General features: G+C 47.1%; 1 protein-coding gene across 1 annotated transcript in view; it reads right to left on the bottom strand.

Annotated features, from left to right (window-relative positions):
- LOC126253199 (G1/S-specific cyclin-D2) overlaps positions 1 to 17968 on the bottom strand; it is a 60097-nt gene that overhangs the window by 11997 nt on the left and 30132 nt on the right. The window contains exon 3 of the mRNA XM_049954369.1: positions 2687 to 2846. Coding sequence (XP_049810326.1) covers positions 2687 to 2846 — 160 coding nt within the window. The remainder of the gene's footprint in view (positions 1 to 2686; positions 2847 to 17968) is intronic.

Genomic DNA, 17968 nt, shown 5'->3' with positions numbered 1-17968 from the left:
AGTCCCAATTTTTACACAATCCAATTTAGCCACGTCATGAATGATGATGAAATCATGAGGACAACACAAACACCCAGTCCTCGGGCAGAGAAAATCCCCAACCCGACCGGGAATCGAACCCGGGACTCCGTGATCCGGAGGCAGCAACGCTAGCCACCAGACCACGAGCGTGTATGCCCTCTCGATATTAGTATCACTCCTTGTTCTGGTCACAAAGCCATTTCTTCACCGTGCGAATTACCTCTTTGTTATTCTCAGAATGTCTTCCACGAATGACCTCCTTTAATGACCCAAACAAGAGGAAATATGAGGGAGCTAGATCAGGGTTGTAGGATGATGTGTTCCGAAATCCTCAAACGTGTGAGGCAGGCCTGGGTCGTTATGGCGCCGAAGTCGCTGGAAGCTCTTCTTGAGTTTGGTTAATGTGTTCACATATGCTTCAGAATTAAAGATGCTGCCTCTTAGCATGACGAATGAGCACATGAGCAAGTTGCATCCTATCAGGTGTGACAGCCGTAGATGGCCTCCGCAACGCGGAAATCTTGGAGCTCTGTCGAACCGCCTTCTCGTAATGGCCTCTCCCTCTTTTCCCAGCGGCTAACCGCATATCTGTCAACTGCAGATGCTCCATAAGTGCACACAAACGTTAGTGAATGTTCCCAACAGTTTATTTTTCCGCAATGAGTAATTCAATGACGACAAGCTGCATGTAACGTACATCACTTACAGACGCCATTTTGAAAGACTGATGCAGCTACGCTATCTGTCGGAGGAAATGGAAAATTTGCGCGCGTTCCGGAAAGATCAAATAATGTATACCTGAAATTTCGCAGTCGTATCATTGTTGTTGTCTGGTGCATTACTTTCTGGACGACCCTCGTATTTGGATAAATCGCGGAAAATGTGAATCTGGACGGACAGAGCATCTTCCCTTCCGAATGCTACAACCTCTGCGCCACCCTGCACCACTTTTGTCTATCCCGTAGACCCTGACACGCCGCGTCCCCAGCGGCCTGCGCCAGGGCCGCATGTGGAGTGAGCTCGACCTAGGTCCGGCCACGCCCGCACCCCGCGCCGGCAGCGCTTATCGCGGCCGATACCGGCTATCAAATCCAGACTTCCGTCCGTCCCCTCTATAGCTGCTCGCTGGCTATAAATATCCCGGCACGGCCACCTCATTCATAAGCCAGCTGCGCCAACGCTTCGTCCTGCTGTCGGCCGGTCTCTCACCACGACGGGACACACTGGTTCCCATTCAGCGTTCCCGATGATGGTGGCGGTCGGGGCTCTGGCCACGTCGTCGCCCTTGCTACGATTTCTACCACGGGTAGGGCAGACATGACAGCGTTTTCTGTCCTTCTCTTTCTTTGAGTACACATAGTGAAATCGACCCTTTCAGGGTAACTATTGGGGATTAAATTTTTCCGAATGTGTGACAGCAATAGAGTGTTGTTGGCCCAACTGGTCACCGTCAGGGTATTTTTAAACATTAGTTATAGGGGGAGAAGTGGATAAGAAAATACAAGTAGCGATCTCTTGATGTGTCCACCTCTGTAGCTGCGAGGTTAGCGGGTCAGACTACCGGGTGGAGGACTCGGTTTCAATTCCCGGTACTGCCAGGAATTTTCACTGCCTTGGAGGAATGAGATGGGGTGCTCTCTGCCAGTCAAAAAAGAACTTTTACATCACTCGGGGAATGGGTGGGCTGGTTGCGAGCTCGCTGACTCTTTGCAGCCTATGTTCGTTTATATTTCTGGATTTGACTCTATTTATTTGGTAATTGCGTGACTGATTTTTCTAATTAGGAATTTAACAGCGGGGATTATATGGAACAAATCTGGTATTCCCCTTGCTCCCAGGAGGGACCTCGTGAAAACTGACCAGAACTGCTGCTATTATCACCGTACTTACTGAGGTAAGGAGTGCGAAAATGCCTTGTTGATAACCCTTTCTGGGGTTGACAACTGGCGCTCGCCCACCCTACTCATCTGGTCTGTTTACCTGCGATTTCTTCCTGTTCCAGAAACTGAAACTGGAGTCGAAAGGGCGGTGTTAGAAGAGATTCGGGCGGAATCGCATATTATTTTGAATACGATTCAGTCGACAGACTTCCAGCAATGAGAAAATCGCTGTGAGCGTTGCCTATAAGCGCGAGGAGACTACTTTGAAGATGACGGCGGAAATAAAGATGCAACATGAAGTTTCTGAGTTTTATGGGGATATTATAGAAAATTTTGGTAGCCTGTCAGGTGATTCCCAGTCTCCGTACCTTCTGGTGAATATTGGTGGATGTCATATGTAGTAAAGACGACACCATGGTTTTTTCGGTGTTGCCGTACACCGTCTTCAGGCCTCTATATGCCTCTGGGTGATCAGATTTACACCGGTAATCATATATACTTTGTGTAGATGGCTCAAAACATCATCGGCATCCGCTAAGCCTTCTTGTCGCCTATATGAGTGTGACGATACACGATGTACTGCTGTACACAACAAAGGCGATAAGAAGCTTCAGTTTAGCTAACGTCTACAGTACGTCCTCGGTATCAGCGTGATCACCCACAGTCACAGAGGGGCCTGAAATGGTGTACCGCAACACCGAAACCAGTTGCGCATGAAAATTACCAGCGGATGGCGCTAATCTTACTACTGTGGGCATGAGCAGAGAGAGGCGTGGCGTACTCACCGCGGGCGCAGAGCGCGATGTAGGTGTGGGCGTGTCGGCGCACGGCGTGCAGGTCGCAGGCGACGAGCGGCAGCCTCTCGAGCAGGTGCGGCAGGAAGTCGTGCGCCGTCACCGCAGACAGCTCCCACTTCAGCTTCGTCAGCACCAGCCACTCGAAGTCCTGCGCACACACAACCACACGCACCTGTACACCGCGCGCTCTCAGCTCCGGCCAAATGCTATATGGTCTAGGCAGCTGAACTTTACAGCAGTCTCTGCAATGCACCAGTCCCAGTTCGTTGATGCGAAGAGTAATCGTGAAGTATCAGCTCGAGAAAATAAAGTTATGCGATCATTGGTTTGTTTGTACGTTCGCGTCTGCAGTCCTGGTACGCAGTGAAACCCCTGGGTCACTACCAAAGCGACATAACGCCTCTATACTCAAAAAAAGTGATTGACAGTCGACCACGGAAAGGGGGCGACCTTGCCGATTCACGTTTGTCTGCTCGCAGAATATGGCTATTGCGGTTGGCGTTTCTGTTCTGGGGACACTGCCAATGTTTCGTCGTAGTTTTTGAGAGAGAAGACGGTACACAGGCGACACAAACAAACGTCATACGAATCCACACCCTTTGCTGGTTCACGAACGGCCGATGCCTCAGCAGAGGACGAATGATGGCTGTGCAGAGCTCCGAAGAAGAGAATGTAGCGGCAGACTGACGTGCCCGAGGTTACTCGGGTACACATCACGATGGCAGACCCACGTGCACTGACAAGGTGGTCGCCAATGGAAGTTCGTGCTGCTATCTGATGTGAATGGACATGGCTAGATAGTCCGTCGTCCAGTAAAACCTACAGGCCGTGTATGGTGAAGAGATCATGTTTCGTCAAATGGTTGGTTGCTGGTGTTGCATGTTCAGAGAAGGAAGGCAGAGTATGGGGGCTGAAGGTCGAAGTGGGCATCCCTCCAATCTACGAATGAAAAAACCATTGCAGCAGGTTGTGCGACAGTTTCTTGCGTCGCAGGGCACTGGGTTTTACCAGAGCGGTTTCTTCAAACTGATTGAACGCTACGACAAATGCCTCAATGTCCGTGGCAACTATGTAGAAAAATAGTGCAAAGTGTGTCGTTCATAATGTCTTGGTGTATTTCTTTTTGGCAAGAAAGTTTCCGTGGCGAAAAACAATGACGACACTTACGGAACGACCCCCGTATATACATACACTTGCTGCTCTTTAGCGTACATTTTTGGGCTTGCTTAGGAGGCCATACTAGACCTATCACGTACGTCTTTTCTGTGCACATTCACAGTTGGTCTAGGACTTCCGTCGGGTAAAATAAATATGTCACAATATCAATGCAAACAAATCACGACTCTTACGCTATCGGCCGCAAGCTGAATCTCCTACTTGGTCTTTACTATGGTATCTCTCCTGTAAACAACTATCTGTCAATAACTTTGACATTCTGATCCAAAGCAACATGGAGCGTACCTACAAACTGACAAGAAAATAATTCCAGTAACGGCTGCAAAAATGCACGCATGGAAACCGAAAGATTACGGTGTCGAATCTCGGTCCGACCACGGGAATTTTCAGTCTGCCTTTTAACCTTCACAATAACATGGGGGGAGGGGGGGTAGTTTATGTCCACCTTTTGAAAACATTGTAATTTAGTCAGTTATTTAATATTTTAAAATTTTGAAAAAACGTGTGTGTTTCTTACTGAACACTTATATCAGAATCTATAAATGCTTTAAACTTTCAGTTAAACTTAACCCAAAAAATTTAAGTCTCAATACTGATGTCACTTTCCATAAATAAATCGATATTCAGTATTTTCAGATTCAGGACCTTACTTGCACATCAGTGTCTCTTTAAAAACTGTGCTGTAAGTAGAAGGCAAGAATTACCCAATTTTCATTTTTAAATTTTTATTGTGGTGACCATAAAGCACTCCCAGCTTAGTAGTACAAGTTACTGAAAATGCGTAGATATTGCTAATGGTCTTCTAAATTATATTATCGGGTTCTGAACCGTACTTACACATAAGTACCTCTTTTAAAAAGTATGTTGTAAGTCGACAACAGTTAACGAATTTTAGGGTGAGCGTAAAGTCCTCCCCCCCCCCATCCTTGGTAATGGGCTTTATGGAAAATGAGTCGGTATTGCTATGGTTAATGTAGCCTTCACCTCCCCAAGATGTAAGGCGTGGGCAGGAACGATTCGTGGTTCGGGTTACACGTACAGTTGCATGCCCTATCTGCTTAGATAACTGGAGTAGATTTGGGACACCAAAGTGGCAGAAGTTGCGTTCAACTGAAAAATTTACACCCAGCCAACGAGCCGCACGAAATTACTATTACTATTATTATTATTATTATCTGTTGTATAGGACCGTTGTATGATGTTGCCTAATTGGAATAAAGACATAAATGCTTTTCAGGATCACTGTCACTGTCTCAATTTTGCTGCGACTAGGCCTATATCGCAACTCGCTTGAAGAATGTAATGGGCGTTCTATTACCTTTCTTTCACGCCGACCGAAATGACTCGATGATATTGATATCTGGTGGTTTTGGATGTCGAGGACGGTTTATCCTTGTGATCATCAAAAATCACGATTTACAACGGTATGAATGCCGCATACGTGAAGATGCAATCCCTTGCCAGGAGTAGAGCTTGAGTACGGTCAACGAAAATGACGTCATAGTATCTCACTTTCTCGGCCTGCTGCCGCGACGTACAGATGGCGTTATCGCTCAAAGGACCGGCTTTTCATTATATCGCCTTTTTCAGCGCTAGCTTAGCCTGGGTGTTAAAAACCCTTCGAAACAGTCAGTTTCTGAAGTAACCGATTATCGGTTTCTTATTCCTATTATTACCTTGAATAAACGTAGAAATCGATAAATATTGAAAAATTTTGACTCCTTCAGTTTCAAGACACATAGAATTAAAATACTAAGTTAAATGGAAAAATAAAAAGGAAACTTAGTCCGTCGACCGTTCGCTACCTCCCACTGATTCTAATTTTTTGAAAATCTGCAATCGAGGATCGTACCACTATTTGGGTATTAGGAATATTAACATTTCCGTTTTGAAGGGGTACAAGCAGGCATATTACGTAGACACAGGCAACGGATCAACTAATTTCAGTTTTTATTGTAAATTATTAATGACTTGTTGAATTATAAGTTTCCTCCTTAGTCGAAAGTTTGTTGAGGCTCCTCTTGTTCTTAATCTTTTAAAGGAAATGCAGCAATTTACTTCAGTGATGCTGCACTTCGTAAAATACTTCCAGACTAGGGATGGTGTCATTCTGTAATATCATATGGGGCAAGTCTCGCACACTGCATGTACGCACGTACCACCTAACGCCACGCGGTAGTAGGTACATTGTCTCAGCAATGCTATACCATGTGTTTGTTGCTCGTTTCTGTCAGCATTGTTAGTAAAACAGCACTGATCACGTTCCACAATTTCTGTAGTAACACAATATTACAAAGCAATGGAAATTATACGAATAAAAATTAACCGTTTTTTGAAAATAATATTTATTGGTTCAAATGGTTCAAATGGCTCTGAGCACTATGGGACTCAACTGCTGTGGTCATCAGTCCCCTAGAACTTAGAACTACTTAAACCTAACTAACCTAAGGACATCACACACATCCATGCCCGAGGCAGGATTCGAACCTGCGACCGTAGCAGTCGCGCGGTTCCGGACTGCGCGCCTAGAACCGCTAGACCACCGCGGCCGGCAATATTTATTAAAAACCAAAACTTTAGCACTGTCGTCGTGGCTAATTGATATTTCGGTTTTGTTACTCGGTTGTTAGTAAAAAATAAAACGCACGAATTTTAACAGAGACCAAACAAAAGCTGAAAAATACCGGTTATTCGGAACTAAAATACCGGTCTCTGCTTTAACCGGTCAGTTTTCCCCCTCCCTACCGCGAAGTTCGAACCGAGAACGGAGGGCAGGCGCACTCTCGCATCTGCCGTGGCTGGCGAAATTCCACGGCGGCGGCGAAGATAACCTTGCGTGGGAGGCAGATAACTCGGCGGTGGGTAGCGGCAAACAGCGGCCAGCGGCGGCTGCAACGACGACGCCCCATTGACGCCGCCAGGACGTTCACCCTACGTGCAATTGTTCCCTGACGTCACGGCCGGCGCCGGCGCCGGGTAACAGCTGACGGGCGGCATCTGCCGCGCGCGAACACGGCCAGTGTGACGCGCTCGCGTTTCGTCAGCCACACCGTCGGGACAGCCTTGCGGGATCCAGATCCTGCATCTGCAGAGCATTCAGCCTCCGCCACACACCGTTGGGTGGCTTGCGGAGTATAAATGTAGATGTAGATGTATTGCGATCCGACACACCGCCGAAAGTCTTCTTGCAGACCACGTATATAAAGTATATCGCCGTTATCGGGACGGTTGTCGTGTCCCTAAGATGTTCTATTCTTGGACTAAATGGTAGGGGTATGTTTTGGCTGCAGACTGTGTTATTCTTTGATGGAGCATTAAGGAGCTAATTATCTCGTACGTGCAAGAGCATTAGGAAATGAAATGAATACATGAACAGGATAAGTAGCCAAAAATTACCTCCCGAAAACGTAAGATACAAACTAAACGAGAGATGTCAAGGAAGATCGAATGAAAGATGAGTATGACAACAGGCAGAATGCCTAACGCCTGAAGTGTAGAAGAAGAAGAAGTTGATGATGATGACGACGATGATGATGACGACGACGATAAGCAGTGCACACGCACACAGCTTTAACTGAGTAAAATTCTGTTGGTGCATAAATAACTCTGAAATTTTTTGTCAGTTTTTTGCCTTCGGATTCCCTCAACTGGTAATGTAACAAATGACAAATACGTTTTGTAAGGCAAAAAGCGTTCGACAATATAAAATGGTGCAAGCTGTTCGAGATTCTGAAAAAAGTAGTGGTAAGCCATAGGGAGAGACGGGTCATATACAATACGTACAACAACCAAGAGGGAATAATAAGAGTGGACGATCAAGAACGAAGTGCTCGTATTAAGAAGGGTGTAAGACAAGGCTGTAGCCTTTCGCCCCTACTCTTCAATCTGTACATCGAGGAAGCAATGACGGAAATAAAAGAAAGGTTCAGGAGTGGAATTAAAATACAAGGTGAAAGGATATCAATGATACGATTCGCTGATGACATTGCTATCCTGAGTGAAAGTGAAGAAGAATTAAATGATCTGCTGAACGGAATGAACAGTCTAATGAGTACACAGTATGGTTTGAGAGTAAATCGGAGAAATACGAAGGTAATGAGAAATAGTAGAAATGAGAACAGCGAGAAACTTAACATCAGGATTGATGGTCACGAAGTCAATGAAGTTAAGGAATTCTGCTACCTAGGCAGTAAAATAACCAATGACGGACGGAGCAAGGAGGACATCAAAAGCAGACTCGCTATGGCAAAAAAGGCATTTCTGGCCAAGAGAAGTCTACTAATATCAAATACCGGCCTTAATTTGAAGAAAAAATTTCTGAGGATGTACGTCTGGAGTACAGCATTGTATGGTAGTGAAACATGGACTGTGGGAAAACCGGAACAGAAGAGAATCGAAGCATTTGAGATGTGGTGCTATAGACGAATGTTGAAAATTAGGTGGACTGATAAGGTAAGGAATGAGGAGGTTCTATGCAGAATCGGAGAGGAAAGGAATATGTGGAAAACACTGATATGGAGAAGGGACAGGATGATAGGACATCTGCTAAGACATGAGGGAATGACTTCCATGGTACTAGAGGGAGCTATAGAGGGCAAAAACTGTAGAGGAAGACAGAGATTGGAATACGTCAAGCAAATAACTGAGGACGTAGGTTGCAAGTGCTACTCTGAGATGAAGAGGTTAGCACAGGAAAGGAATTCGTGGCGGGCCGCATCAAACCTGTCAGTAGACTGATGACCAAAAAAAAAAAAAGGCAAAGCACAGAAAAATTATATAAACTAGCTTTAGCTAATACGAAAAAAATAAAGATGGATCGTGTCATTATCGTGTAGCTTACGCAGTGACTGGACAAGCAAGTGTTTTTTTTAAGTCACTTGGGTATAGTCAAGGTGAAAGCGGCGATAGAAAGGAATAAGGTAGTCCGGCAGAGCGTCGATGCAATAGGAAAACCCGTGTGCGCGCGAGTGACAGCGCATGCGCGGAACTGCTAGGCGTGAGAGCGGCCGCCGGCCGCTAGATGTCTCGCGCGGCCACCCACGCGGACAGCCGCTCGCCTGCCTACCTGCCGCTCAGCTGATTGAATACACCCAAGGACACGAGGTCAATAACTGCCGCGGAATGCCTGCTCCGCATTGCCACCGCTGACGCCCGGGACATTTTTTTTTTTTTTACGGGTCCTCCGGTAATCACAGCAAAGTGCCCTTGTAAATACACTGCGCCCGCTCGACTAATATCCGGCAAGTGGGCGCCTCCACATTGCCTCTGTCGTCGCTGTTAATCAGTCCTCACCCCACCCCCAGTGAAAGTAAAATGCTGTGGACGGGTCTTCTCGAATGTATTATGCAGGTAAGCAGCCTGGTCAGGCGCTGAGCTTTGATGTTTTATGACCTTTGCGCAGTGAAAGAGTATCCGACTAACAAATATTTTAGAACAACCGAAAAAGCAGTATCTAGCTTTTGTACAGCTGTCAATCTTTAGTCCAACCTAATGTCGAGCTAAAAAAAAAAAAAAAGAAACATATCTCTCACTTACGGCCCTCGCGCGAAAAAGTGCAAGGCAAATAGCACAATCTGTTCACGTCCTATCTGGCTTTCGGGATCTGCTAAGTATGTTTTATCGCCTGGAACGTGGCCTGTCTTTGGTACAGATTATACTGACCAAATGAGATGGTGCTTTCTGCAAGGCCGAAAATTATTTTACTGCTAGTGTTCGTCTTCCAGGATTGAATAATCTCCACAGCCACAGTAGCTGCTTAAGACTCAGAATCGCATTGCTGGATGCAGGTTCATTTTCAGTAGTTCATATTTAACATTTTAAACATGCGCTCAGTGGCATGCGTCTGATGTAATTTTTCCTTAGAGAAACATTTAAGCTCAATTACATACATTAAGTCACGACGATAATTCAAGGAAGAGAATCTGACAAAACAGGGCCAGAACTACTAAAACCTTACTCTTGTCTGACGTCCTTAAGATGCCTTGTAAATTTCATTTGTAAGATGTACAACATAGACAACCATTCTTTTAATTGTCTACAGACACCACACTTCATTGAAACAGTCGACTCGCTTTCAAACCTCTGTCCGGTCAAGCGCAAATTGGTTTTCCGTAGTTTTTCTAAACCTATGGCGTATGCTGGGGTGAGTCCTTTGATAAGGAGACGATTCATCCTTGTCCCATTCGAAATTTGAGTGCATATCTACCGACCTTCTTATAGATAGGATTTTTGATCCCTAATCTTCCTCATTTCCTTTCTTGCCTTGAACTGCCTCAAACATAACGGTCACAAAACAAATTCTTTTCAAAAACACGTTAAGCTTGGATTCAGTATAAAAACTTCTGCAAGACTTTTCTCTCACATGACTGACTGCATGTGTTCCATGTGCAAAAACGCTTTTTTATTGCTAACTCCAGATGGGAAAGTAGTGGCGAGTGGCAGATACAAACCATACGACTGACCCACGATAGAACCTGAGACGTTTTGATCCGTCGTTCGGCATTTTACCATTGAGCCGCCAAGCCATCAGAACAGATTAATTTCCCGAAGTGAAGTATATTCCATAGTATTTTATACACAGAACTGATAAAAAATGATGTCTTACACAATACTGATACGACACTCCTTCAAGTGGCCGGCTCGGGAAGAACACTCGAGTCTTCCATCTTCTGCTCGGCGCCTTGCGCTCGTATAACTCTGATACTAGCGATACCTTCCAAACGGAAAAAAGCTATCTCCGCCGTTCTGGCAACAGGCGGGCCAATCGGGACCGACCGACCATCGTATCATCCTTATCAATAGCGTCACTTGGGTGCTGTTCGGAGAGACAGGAGATCGCTCTCGTCTGTGTTGCCGGCCTTGCAGACATTGGAATTCGTCGTTTTTCGGTCAGCATCTCCATGCATATGTCGCGTGACATCTCTCAGGTTCCATCGATGAAAACTTCTCGCGTTCTTTTCTTCATTTTTTACTTTTTTGTAATTGCAAAGGGTGACCAGTCTCCTGACCAAACACGCTGAGCCACGGTGCCGCTGCCACTTAGCCACGCAGGCGGACAAGGGCACCTTCGCAATTAGAACTTTCTACTCGAGCGTGACGCAGTCTGAGCACCAGAACAATTCTGTGCTAACATGCGGATTGCTCCTGTTGCGGCTACCCGTGCGACGGAACAGCCGAATCACTCCGCTTCGGTGGGGTCGGCAGAAATTTGGCCGAGCGGGCTCCGTCGACGGTGCAGGTACACACGGGGCGGCGGTGGCAGCCGAATACTTTCCCAGGTGGCAGCCGCGGAGGTCGCGGGCGCCGAACCCGGGCCCGGGGCGCCCGGGGAATGCCGTCGGGACAGGTTCGTGGTAGGAGGGAGCGGCAAGGTGAGTGGGGGGAGGAGAGGGGGGGGGGCACGTTTCGGAATGCGACCGGCGTGTCGGGCGCTCGGCGCTCTGTAATCTACAGTTTCTCAGGCGGCTGCCGCCTGCTGGGGGGGGGGGGCTGCTTAACTTTGTCGGTCCATTCCTGACCGGGCTCTCCCCGCCGCCAGCCGCAGCTGATAGCAGCCACAGGGTGGGTGGCAAGCGACGCGACCCACCTGCAGCACCTCAGCTCCACCCTATCTCGGCTTGCCCGGCGGGCACCCCTATGGTGCGGCCGACTGGATTCCACAGTTCCTAGGCGACGTATGCATATACCCCCCACTCACACACATCTGATTTATTAATTTGTGCATTTATTTCACTTGACAAGATTAGGGTTTTCGGGACCCACCTTACTCCTAACGAAATATCTTCAGTCAATCAACATTACAATCGGTACAGTTATCAGCAATATTTACGGTACAGTCACATTAATGCGACCACCGCCTATAATCGACGACTACGTCCAATAACCATCAAAGATGGCCGGTGACAGCACTAGCAGTGGAGGGTAAATAAAGCGTGTCGGGCGGGGGGCGGGAAGGGGGGGGGGCAATTGTGTCGTAGTCGTCGTAATGCGGAACCGGAGCGAGTTCTCTGAAGTTCTAAGAGCATGATAATTGGCTTTCGGACCAATGATGGAAGTCTTTCCGAAACGGCTCAGACTGGAAACTTCGTGTGCTGCTGTGGTTAACGTATACCGTGTACGACAAAATGGCGCTATCCAAAACCGAATCCGAGCCAACTGTAGTGCACCGCGGGCCATAGATGACGCGGGTGAACGACGGCTGCGGAGATGTGTAAGGACGAATAGACGTGCAACTGACTACCCAGATGAACCAAGGGTCTACCATCATTGTCTCCTCGACGACCGCTCAGCGAACATTGCTGCGTATGGGTCACCGCAGCAGACCCTTGTTCGTGCGCCCATGCTGACTGTTGCTCGTCGGGAACGAAAGCTGGAATTTGTACGCCAACTGGACGTCCATTTAATGGCGACAGGTGGCCTTTTCATATGAATCGAGTTTTATGTTCGGTCGGACGAAGAGCGAACACCCTGCAACAATCATCCAAAGGGTCCAGGCCGGAGAAGAAGGCGTTATGACCTGCGGAATGTTTTCGTGGTGTATTTTCTCCTAGATATGTCCCCCGAAAGCATCGCTGTACACTATTGATTAAAACACAGGATACCAAACGACGCACTGTGCCTTCTCAAAAACGGTTCAAATGGCTCTGAGCACTATGGGACTTAACTTCTGAGGTCATCAGTGCCCTAGAACTTAGAACTACTTAAACCTAACTAACCTAAGGACATCACACACATCCAGCCCGAGGCAGGATTCGAACCTGCGACCGTAGCGGTCGCGCGGTTCCACACTGTAGCGCCTAGAACCGCTCAGCCACATCGGCCGGCACTGTGCCTTCTGTTGCACCGTCAGCATCGTACTGGTACGCGAGTCAAAATGGCGGCACGCCAGTGAGCAGCTCTTTTACTCATGTCAAGGTCAACGCGTGGCCCCAGTTTTCAGAACGGATTGTCCAGAACCTCAGCATTCTTTCTGGAACACGCGGTGGAGTGCATGACATGAAGCCGATTGAAATGTCACGCCCATATCAAGAGAATGCCTGACACCCGACAAACTAAACAGATCGTAGTGTACATAGAATGCATTAAAAACATGAAGTGGATCATCGAAGTCAGGAAAGACCTGGAGGATAGTGATGTCACAGTAAGATACACCAAGACAAACATTCAAGCACAAAGTACGAAGTGAGCCAAGAGGTCAAGAAATACGAGACAGGATCAACTTGGTAGGATGAAAGGAAGAAAACGGATTGTTAGGAGCTGAATGAACTGCAGCGCCTGAGAAAATCTCACTTCAAGTAGACGTTCGTGTGTTCTCTAGTGGCCTACACCTGTATAATAATAATAACATATGAACATAATATACATACATAACGGACGGGTTGCTGGAGAAATAATAAGTGCAATACAAACTACAGATGATTGGAAAATGAGATCTACCAAAATATAAAGAAAATATCAGAAGTGATGGCAAAGCGACTGTTACTCTTCGTTGGACACCTCTAGTAAATGAATGAGAACAGCTAACGAAACAAGTCAACGATAGTATGGAGTACAAATTAGGAAATAACTAGAAAGAAAAACAAAGAATCGAAAATAACAAAAACCTTCTTTAAGTAAAAAAAAATACTGAATTTAGAAGGCTTTGAAGGCAGAAGAAATAAGAAATCAGTAACGACGTCGACAGAAGAAAGGAAAAGACAACATGGAGAAGATGGAGTACTAGGAAAATATGAAACAACTAAGAAAGAAGACAAGTTGGAGTTTTATGTGATCCTAACTGGTTTGTATGAATATATATATATAATTTAAGAAACATGGCCTTATTAACATTGTGTTGAAGGAATTTCTCCATTAGGCTCTCGTCGAATGTGAGTAAAGACATCTAAAAGAAATGTGTGGCAGCAGTACAGATGAAATCGCTGTGAAGAAAAAGATGACTGCTCAGAGGAAGGATAGCAGATGAGATGGAAGGAAACAAATGGAAACGAGTAGGAGAGCACGGATACTTGACAGTGTATCAGAGATACTGGTTCCCAGATGGCATGTGCCGACAGGGGAGCTACGCCGATGGCAATAAATAGACCTTTCATCTCCTCTTGAACGCAAAGTGGTTTTGGATGAGATGCAAGTTTGTTCCACAATCGTATGGCCCAAACGGAGAAGAAGATGGAGAAGGATTTGGTTTTACGCTATGGTACTGTTAAGACGCTAGACGTATCCGATTTGGTACTGCAGTTATGGGATGATGACAAGCGTAGAAAGGCACTAAAGATACTGGCGACGAAGAAATCGATGAAGAAAACAGAACGTATGAAAATCTGGCACCTGTCTGGTCGCGTCTAGCCTGAGTATAGCAAGGAATGACGTGATCAAACAACCGAATGTTACACACATACACGATAGAAGATCAGAATTCGTCAACCCCGAAGCGTCCAGTCATCCGCGGGCAGCACTCGAGAAGGCGTTGCCGGACTGTTGCTGGATAGCGATGTACCGATTCTTAAGCAACCGGCGTCAGCTCTTCACATGCAATTGCCCAGCGCCTTCACATTTTCGCGTCGGAGAAATGGCAAAAGAGGGCCTGGGATTTACAGGTACTTGGTGCGGTAAGATCAACGGTTTGGACGGGCGCGAACTCTTCGATTCCTAAAAGGTGGAGGAAGGTTCCACTAATCCTCCTACCCGAACTCCGCAACTTGCCGTTGAGGCTAGGGTGCGTACAACATTTGTGCAAATGAGTCATCTTCGCGTTTGGAAAACGACAAACGCGTGCCACAGTTTTCTCCTCATTTTAACAGTTTTCTGAATCGGTTCCTTTTACATCTTTATTTCCGTCATTGCTTCTTCGATGTACAGACTGAACAATAGGGGCGAAAGACTACATTCCTGTCTTATACCCTTTTTAATCCTAGCTCTTCGTTCTTGGTCTTCCAGTCACCGTGTAGTTAACTGATTTTATATTATTGTTCCTGTTGATATATACAAGTTTTACGATTTCATTACCTCACGAACTCAGGCAAATTGCCGGCTATCATAGGGCGACACGAAGTCACTCGCGGAGACGTTGGAGGCTTCTGGCTGAGTCGGCAATTGCAGCTCGAGTGGGCCGGTGGGCGTAACGTAATCGGCTGGAGCACAACTTGTCAGGCACGGTGTGCGCGGCGGACAGGTATATAAGTAACACCGCCGGGAATGGGACGGCTGTGGCGGTGGCGGTGGGGGCCGAGGGAGGGGGCAGCGCGATAAATCACGGCCACAATGGAATGTGTTGGATTAGTATGTTAATTGGCCATTCTGTGCGGGCGGCACCGCCAGTGATTCGGTCCCGTCTGCGATGCAAACACTGCACCGCCGGGGGCCGAGCCGCACGAATTAGAGTAGGCCTTAACTGTGTAAGCGTCATAGCATTGCTCCTATTGTGGACTGAGAAGACGTTATCTGGGTTAGCTAAATTTTGCGTGGTAAACTGTGCTGTCCGGTCAAACTGAACTATCTTGTCATAAAATTTATGCAACAGACAAAAACCAGATGACAGCCGAATTCATCCCACCCGAAGGAAGTACCAGATGGTTATAATTAAAGTGCAGCTACCCACGAAGGTCCAATGTAGGCTGTAATTATCGCAAGCGGTGATACTGCGTTAAAGCGGAACCGATTTACATTGGAAAAAATAGTTCAAATTTTGGCCACGAGGTGCAGATCTATCAAATTTTACAGAAGTAACTGCTTCCGGTGATAGTCCTGCAATCGTGTAACAATACAATAATGGATTTTTTCTGTCGATGTATACGCAATACGTTATATTTATGTTGAGGGTCAATTGCTGCTCCCTAGAGATCTTGATCCATTTCGCTACAATTTTCTTGCGCTGCGATTTCTGGATATACATCATCCACTGAAAGCCTCATGGAACTTCCGATATTGTCTACTATGTCATTTACATATATTGTGAAATGTAACAGACCTGTATCCCTTGGGATACGCCCAAAGTCACTTTTACGTCGAAAGACTTCTCTCCACTGAGAATTTCATGCTGCGTTCTGTTTATTAGAAACTCTTCAGCCGAGTCACTCAGTTGGTTTGATACACCGTATGCTCGTATGGAGTAGACTTACTCGCCGCTAGTAGTCGATATTTACATGTACATGATTATGGTTCAAATGGCTCTGAGCACTATGGGACTTAACATCTATGGTCGTCAGTCCCCTAGAACTTAGAACTACTTAAACCTAACTAACCTAAGGACATCACACAACACCCAGTCATCACGTGTACATGATTATGATCTCGCCTCAACGAACAACGCCTTTGTTTTAAAGATTGTGACATCAGCTCGCGTATCATGTCCGTGACACTTCTCTCCAAATTCGAAGTAATACCAAACGAGCTGCTCTCCTTGGAACTTTTTGGATGTCCTCCATCAATCCTGCCTGGTAGCGCTTCTCTCCTCAATCCAGGTTCCCATTCGTGCCTCAACCCTCTTGCTATTCCACCTAAACGGCCTTGCAGAGGCTCTCCAACTATATTGGAATAGCACGTCAACATCGAACTAAACAGGGGATCCTGCCTGCAACTCAGCCATAGGTGTTTAATCAAATTATACTAAATGGTCTCTATACTAGACCTGCTGCATCTTTTAAGCGTTCTGGCAATGAAAGGCTATCATTCCAATTTAACTTGTTCGTAAGTGCAATTCCTAGGTATTTAGTTGAAATGACAGCCCTTAGAATTGCGTGATTTGTCGTGTAACCGGAATTTAACGAATCCTTTCTGGTATTCATAGCAGAGTGGTCAGCGTGACGGATTGCCGTCCTACGGGCCCGGGTTCGATTCCCGGCTGGGTCGGGGATTTTCTCCGCTCAGGGACTGGGCGTTGTGTTGTCTTCATCATCATTTCATCCCCATCCGGTGCGCAGGTCGCCCAATGTGGCGTCTTATTAAAGACATGCACCAAGGCGGCCGGACCTGCCCCGGCCAATTACGCCAAACGCTCATTTCATTTCATGTGGGTGACCTCACACTTTTCATTATTTAGGGTCAGTTGCCACTTTTCACATAATGTAGATATCTTGATGATGATGTTTGGTTTGTGGGGCGCTCAACTGCGCGGTCATCAGCGCCCGTGCAAAGTCTCCATTTTTACACAGTACAATCTAGCCACTGACACGAATGATGACGACAACACATGCACCCAGCCCCCGGGCAGACAAAATCCCCAACCCGGCTGGGAATTGAACTCTGGACCCGTGATCCGGAGGCAGCAACGCTAAATCATTCTGCGAGGAGAAAGTTGCTCTTATAAAAGGGGCTGTACTGGAAGCTGACGAGTTGAGGTTGACTGGGCGACGCGGATTAGCCGCGAGCGCAGAGCTCCTCGGGGCGACCGGAAGCCGGAGCGAGGAAGCACCAGCATGAGGGGCAGCGCGTGCTTCCGGTGTGCGGGCGGCTGCGGAAAGCGGCGGTGCGCGTCTGGTGGCCGAGCAGCGACCCGCGGCACCATGCGGGCCATGCGGGTTGGCCGTCCCCACAGCTGCCTGCCCGGCCGCGGCCGGCCCAACTGACCGGAAAGGCGACGAAGCGAGGGCCCGAGGGGAGCAGCGCCCGATGGCCGCCAGCTGTCGTCAACAGCAGTAGCGGAACCCACACACCGCACTGGCGCTCTCGACATATGCGGCCCGTGGCCGGGGATCGTCTTCCCCTTTATTATAACTGCACCCCTAGTCCGCCAGCAAACGCACTGCACGCTTCACACGTGGCTGCCACTCAGTCTCGCTCCCAGTCGAATCCTTAAAAGCAAACATCAAACTGTTTTGGTCCTAGGTCAATTAATCACTGGTTAAAAGCCAATATACAGAGTGTTACAAAACGTCTTTGCATCAAACGTATGGGGAATTAGGGTTGATAGATCACCTTATGCGAACCAACTTTCGTTAGAAGGAATTTGTACTGGTTATGCCCCTAAGAGGCGGGCACGGTGTAGGCGTCTAAGGCTCGGTGCACACCAGCGATTTACTATCGCAACCTCGCAGCGTCATTTTCTCGCCAGTTTCAAGCAGTGCTTGTCGAACAATGGAGCCGTGCACACTACAGATGTGA

The sequence above is a fragment of the Schistocerca nitens genome, chromosome 4 (assembly GCF_023898315.1).
Source record: "Schistocerca nitens isolate TAMUIC-IGC-003100 chromosome 4, iqSchNite1.1, whole genome shotgun sequence".
NCBI lineage: Eukaryota > Metazoa > Arthropoda > Insecta > Orthoptera > Acrididae > Schistocerca > Schistocerca nitens.
Note: the sequence above shows the minus strand (reverse complement) of the source record. Positions and strands in the feature narration are given on the sequence as shown.